The 6428-nt window shown below is 37.4% G+C and overlaps 2 protein-coding genes across 3 annotated transcripts in view; one reads left to right on the top strand and one right to left on the bottom strand.

Annotated features, from left to right (window-relative positions):
- Positions 1-285: 285 nt before the first annotated feature.
- Positions 286-1926, top strand: LOC140752362 (lysM and putative peptidoglycan-binding domain-containing protein 3). 2 transcript variants are annotated; one of them, XM_073086630.1, is made up of 3 exons: positions 286-441; positions 601-781; positions 1214-1926. In XM_073086630.1, the coding sequence occupies exons 1-3, from the start codon at positions 326-328 to the stop codon at positions 1760-1762; spliced, it is 846 nt and encodes a 281-aa protein (XP_072942731.1). In that variant the 5' UTR covers positions 286-325; the 3' UTR covers positions 1763-1926. The 2 variants fall into 2 exon arrangements, with proteins under 2 accessions (XP_072942731.1, XP_072942734.1); XM_073086633.1 differs by having other exon boundaries at positions 306-514.
- A 773-nt stretch (positions 1927-2699) lies between these two features.
- HnRNP-K (Heterogeneous nuclear ribonucleoprotein K) overlaps positions 2700-6428 on the bottom strand; it is a 33779-nt gene continuing 30050 nt past the window's right edge. Inside the window, exons 9-12 of the mRNA XM_073086639.1 lie at positions 5975-6197; positions 5286-5446; positions 4744-4913; positions 2700-3158 (exon numbers count right to left, since the gene is read on the bottom strand). Of these exons, the coding sequence (XP_072942740.1) occupies positions 3116-3158; positions 4744-4913; positions 5286-5446; positions 5975-6197 (597 nt within the window). The 3' untranslated portion in view covers positions 2700-3115. The remainder of the gene's footprint in view (positions 3159-4743; positions 4914-5285; positions 5447-5974; positions 6198-6428) is intronic.

The following is a 6428-nucleotide window of genomic DNA, read 5'->3' as shown; positions in this document are numbered from 1 at the left end:
CTTTCGAGAAAAACCCGATTCGTATCGGTTCCACATTCTCATTTCTGTGCTTTTCTCGCGTTCTCGCGAGAATGTGGAGCGGGCTTTATAATCGATTACTTTCAACAATAAAACAATTTTGTGACTGCTATGCAAATAATTTAATTGATTAAAAACGATTCTGTATTTGCAATTAATTATGCTTATGGTATTTTTGAACCGTTTCGATATTTTATAATGAGACATATTGATGCATCGTGTCAAAACATCGAATCAATTCGATATATCACATGAAGTATACATTTCTACTATAATCTGTATTATCTGAATATCGGTAAACAGTTTTATGTGGCAAAATGTCAAAATTCTTTATCAAAGAAACAAGGAAGATCATTATGGGGAAATAACAGCTGGTCGTGGTTATTTTGTCAATATATCCCTTGTCATTTGTATCTACAACAGGTATCATTGAATTCTATTTCGGGTCATGCTAGTAACATTTAGTTTTAGTGTTGTTTTTGAAAATGAAACAAAGGTAAGTCAAAGAGAGGATTAGTTGCGTAGTGTAGTAATGTTGGTGTTTACGTGTTGATACTAACGATGTCGTCGATGTTCGTAAAGGACTCGTTCGATGCTCAGCGGAGATGACCTGAACGGCTACACGATGCTCGGCGGTAAGCACGAGGAGGACTACAACGGCGAAGTGCAGCTGCACAGGATAAAACCTGTGGAACACTTCATCGAGGCTCAAGTCCAGGAGGGGGATACGCTCCAAGCCATCGCTCTTAGGTTTTATTGTTCCGTAAGTTTAATTTTCACCACTAATAGTTGTAAATCTAGTTGCAATGACCATTTGACTTTTTTAACTCTAATTAAATAAAAAAATATATAAAGGAATGCTGTAAGTAATGTGATAAATGATGAGAAATAATGGCTTTATAATTATCCAGTAATGTTCTTGCCTATTCATGAAGAGTATATTATCGGTGTTTAATGCACATTTCAGTGTTAGTTGTATAGTTTCGTATTACTGTTTTGTTTATACAAAAGGTACATTGTTTTTTATTATCTAAAAATTTAACATTTTTAACATCACACAGTGCGTTATTATTAATTAAAACAAATCAATCATTGCAATTGTATTTCTATAATGAGAAGGAATACAGCTAAATTTGAGCTAAGGAAGCTAAGGATAAATTTATATTTAAATAAGCATTTTTCTCTTGTTTTTCAGATTTCAGAGTTAAAAAGGATCAACCAAATTCATAAAGATAATGAAATATATGCAAGGCGGACAATCAAAGTGCCTGTCACCCCATACTCGGTACTGACAGAGCTGATACCAGCACAGCAGCCCCAGCCAGTGCCCTCTACATCAAATCACATACCCAATCTTACAATTCACAATCTTCTTCAAAATCCTGTTCAAAACATTGTAACGAACCATCAGAATAATCAACATGAAAGCACGGACAGCAAGGATTGTGCAATAGACTGCAATGCAGTTGTTTTGAACAGCACTGTTGCACCCGCAGTGGTTCCCTATACAGACTCTGAGATTACTGAAAATATGTCTGAGGACAGTAAATTATTGCCAGATAAGCCAAAGATCTCAGTGGAAGCTGTAGTTGTGAAAGAGCTGACATCACACGGTGCAGACTTTGGCTGTAAATGGTTTCATTTAGTGTGTATTGTGCTCATTCTTGGTGTTGTGATACCTCTTGTGTATATTTTGTTTTATTTGGACAAACATGAACATTCAGACTTACACTCAACCCGATGACAAACTATGGACTTGAATCTGATCAAAGAGCTTTAAGTTGTGGAGATATTTTTAACAATCAATTTTTGTATAATAATGTATATCAAAATATACATTCAATATATATGTAAAATATGTACGTAAGGGAACACATGTGATTACTTAAATATAAACTTTTATCATAAGTGTGTAGTTTATCTTAAAAGCCATCTTTGTTCTGGAGATGTTAATTATTGTGATAAGAATATCACTACTTATATTTTAATATATGCGCTTATGAACAGTGTGAAGTTTGCACAACTGTTTGAACTTATTGTGTTCACAATATGTTCAAAATTGTTTAATTGGGTTCTTTGAATGTAATTTTGGTATTTATATAATCTACGAATTATTTAATAATTTCAATGTCTACCTCAAAAGAATATAAAATATTTTAGGGAAACTAACTTTTTATTTTCAAATTAATGTTGGTTCACAATGTTCACATACAATTTCTAATGTTTAAATCCTTCTGTGCTCATAAATTTTTTTATAAGAAAATTGGCAGAACACCCACACTAGATCCTTAAATTCATATTTTAATTATGTATGGGGAATTGAGTCTTAAAATTATGCGTCCGTCTAGACATCTGTTCATCACTTGAGAATCCCAGGGCAATAAATATCAGATAATGTCATCTTTGAATATTTTACATTTACCTACATGTAAATCAGACATTAATTACATTTTGCCCACATTTTTTGTAACTTGTTAGGTAACGCAATAAGTTTATAGAATAAAGGAAAAGTCTGTCTTTATTAAATTGTTGAATATAGTGCTCAATAACAGTAGAGTGGCAAGCATCAGTGTTGGATCTACAAAAAAATGTAAGTATGTATTTAATATAATAACCAACTGAGTGTTTCTGACAAGTTAGTGTATTTTAATAAGAAGGGATGCGAAGTAAAAAAACAATAATCCACAAAATAAAGAATTTATTCTATTCTATATTCACTTAAAATACATTGAAGTAACAAAAAAAAAAGGTAAATTAAATGTATTGACCATAGACACAATCTTAATATTTGTATATTAAATAATAATGATAAATGCATTCTTTTACGTGTTATACAAAACCACACCAGTAAAATATACTTAACTAAGATCAATCAATTATCATAAGTTATTATCAGTTTGGTTCGGCTTACAGGTATGATAAAAAATGAGCCTCAGTGTTACTCTTCTCTCTGGCGGTGCTTATATGTTAGTCTTATTTTAACCAACTTTCACACAGTCACTTCATGCGTGGGAGTGGGCAGATACTGTACAAATGGGTTGAGGTGACTATGGTAAAGCTATGTAGCGAAATTATCTCATCGCAGCTTCTTTATAAATCAGAAGTTCCCGCGGCCGATATTCGGATTGTTCTCGTGCACGCTGTAAATTAAAAACACTAAATAAATTAAACTGTCATAGTTGTATCATTTTTAAATAAATAAATCAGTGCAACATCATATTAGATAATTTAAGAAACATTGACAAAACAACACAGGTTAAATAGAGTTAGTGACAAATAGAGTTACGTAGATGCGATGCGAAAGGAGTGATCTTCGTTCGATGATTATGCCAGAGCTTTGTACGGAGATTAGTGATTTTTTGTTAAATAAATCAAACAACAAAATCACTAGTCTTCCATACAACGCCCGGCCAACGCCGACCCCGTTAGTTGAGCGCACACCTAAAATGTTAATCACCACACACACATGTTAGACACAAACAAAGATTATAGGAAGAAAATTGTAATTCTTATGTCTACTAGAGTGTCCTTTAGATTACTAAAAAGAAGTTAAACATCAATACAGATGGTGGCTACTAAATAATAAAGTAGATTAACAACCTTATTTTAATATACAAAAAGTACATGTATCTGTCTAATTATATTTTTATTTTCTCATTAAATAATATATTTTTTTTCATACAAATATATATAACCCATATTTAAATACGAAAGAGTATCTAGGAAATCTAAGAATAGAAATAGAATACTGTAGTAGAAGTACGAAATAGGACTATAAGACCAAAAAACATTTTTTGAGAGCGAACTACAATACAAACAATGTGTTGGTATTTTACCTGAACAAAACTACGACGTCACATGGTCAATGTTCATGCCAACTCAACTATTTAATCTTATTTTTGGCTGGGGCCAAGTCTGGGAACTCTTCAAACATTCTAACCAAAACAAGCAGAGTTAGTAATGGCGATGGGTAACACATAATGATGGTATTGAAACAATTTAGTTGGGAAAATTAGATATTGGTTTTGTCATAGCATTTTCAATGTTAAGTGTTAAATGGTAAATGATATCTTAACATGCAATGCGGTCAAGATAATTCTTATCTGGCTGACCGAAAATCTTTAATGTAATTATATTAAATTAGTGGAATCTTATGCAATATCTCATGCAATGTACATGATATTAATATTATACACATGATTTGATGTTTGGCATGAAATAAATGCAAAAAATAAAGAAAATTAACAAAATTATTGATGTTGAGTAGACTCTAATTAAACATATCTTCGTTGTGATGAAGCTCAGAAAATTTGCTATAGTTTTGGAAGCAATTGACTAACCATTACCAATAAATGCCTAAATTGTTTATAAGGGTGTACGTAAAACATGCGCGGGTACATGTAGCGAATGTTTGAATAGGGTCTGAGACCCGCAATGGATGTAACGCGCGGTACGTAAGGGCTGTGCTCAACCGTTTTCAAGAGAAATCTGTGAGCGGTCACCCTCCAGTAAGAACCTGTCTCGCACGTCCGGCCTTATGGCGACGCTCAAACAATTTTTCAATACAAACACGCGTGTGTGCATCCGTCAGTTTTACGTACGCCTTAAAATAGCTCGCGGGTAGTTCCTTCAGATTTAGCACGTTCATACGACAAGATACGACAAAATCGTTCATTCAATGTAAAATGTTAATGAGTAGTAAAAAAAAGTGTAGGTACACTATACCTCTGCTGCAGCAGATACTGCGCCATCTGTATGCGCTGCGGCGTGCCGGTGATGGTGATGATGCGGTCGTCGGAGCCCGGCAGCGGCTCCGCGATCTCGATGCCGGCGCCGCTGTCGCCGCGGATCTTGCGGATGCGCGACCCCGCCTTGCCGATTATGGCACCAGCCAGCTGTAATATGACATTATGATTTGGTGTTATCACAACTTTGATCATACTATTAGTGTTTTAAGTTTAACATAGAATGGTATAATTTTTGTGAGTCCCTCAATACACCAAAGAGTAGAGCGTTAAGCAGGGGAAAATGAATGTTGAATGTTTCTAGACAAAATGTAATCTATATGTCAATAACACGGATAGCTCACGGTTACTTAAGAAATATAGTAGAGTTTACTGTAGTTATAGCCATTTAATTGTTTCGTGTGCTATTCTTTACATTTACTTTTAATATTTCCATCATGATATTACCAGCAACAAAAATTTTGCAGGTAAAAATAAATAATGTATTTTGTATTTTTTTCAGCATAAGTGAAATCCACTCACATCCTTGGGAATGGTGACCTGCGTAGTGGTCTCCGGCTGTCCGCCGCCGTTGTTCCCGAAGCCGCCGCCGCGGCCGCCTCCGAAGTTGCCCGCGTAGGGCGCTCCGCCGCCGAAGCCAGCGCGGGGCGGTGGGCCGAAGCCGCGCGGGCCGGGGCCGGGGCCTGGGGATACCGGTGGTGTAATTATCAATATACATAGACAGCATAGTTAAGGTACTGCTGTAAACCAAGAGAGACATACTTATATAGGCAGTTTCAAGCTAGCCCACAGTGTAGCAAGGCATCTATGACTGACCTCAGGTAGAACTTTGATCTTATCTGGGGTTAATTATAGACATTCAGATGTAGCAGTACCCACTTATTATTGCATTCACGTTTGCTACTTGTACCATGTAAAAAAAACAGAAAGCGATCATGCGTCATATGTAAGTCAGCTGGCCCTCCCACACTTCCAATGTACCGCGGCGGTTGTCGCATTGTACTGAACCTACCACCTTTAATTATGTAAGTATCAGAAGGGTGGGGTAAGGGAGACAGACTTATTCCGAGGCGTTCCTCAGGTAAGAATATCTAATCCTATCTGGGGTTCATTACGGATATCCATGGGAGGCAGTAGCTACTTACCATACTGCATATAGACTGCATACTCGTCTGCTATTTCTATTTTATAAAAAAAAAATCTATGCGTACCGGGTCCAGGGTAGTCATTGAAGGCGCGCGGCGGCGGCGGGCCGGCGCGGCCGAGCGGCGGGCCGGCGCGGGGCGGGCGCGCGGCGGGCCCGAGCGGCGGCGGCGCGCGCCCGCCGGGCCGCGAGCCGCCCGCCGCGCCGCTGCCGAACCCGCCGTACTCGTCCGCGTAGAAGTCGTCGTAGTTGTGCGGGTCGTAGTTCTGGATGCTGCCCTTTATCGGCACCTGCACACGTTTCAATTTATATTGAAATGTGGCAATGATTTACAAAAAGGAAAACATGACCGATTTGGGATTTGAGAATGCTAAACTTACACCAAATAAGATTAAGGGCTCGAACACAAAACTGCGATGCGACGCGATGCGAATTCGCAACGCAGAAAATTGCGATGCGAATTGCTGCGATGCGATATCGTGCGGCGTAGCGTCTCTCAGGGTGACCAACAACAACAACCA

Source organism: Epargyreus clarus, unplaced genomic scaffold (genome assembly GCF_041222505.1).
Source record: "Epargyreus clarus isolate Ecla_fem2 unplaced genomic scaffold, WU_Ecla_fem_2.2 ptg000024l, whole genome shotgun sequence".
NCBI classification, from domain to species: domain Eukaryota; kingdom Metazoa; phylum Arthropoda; class Insecta; order Lepidoptera; family Hesperiidae; genus Epargyreus; species Epargyreus clarus.
Note: the sequence above shows the minus strand (reverse complement) of the source record. Positions and strands in the feature narration are given on the sequence as shown.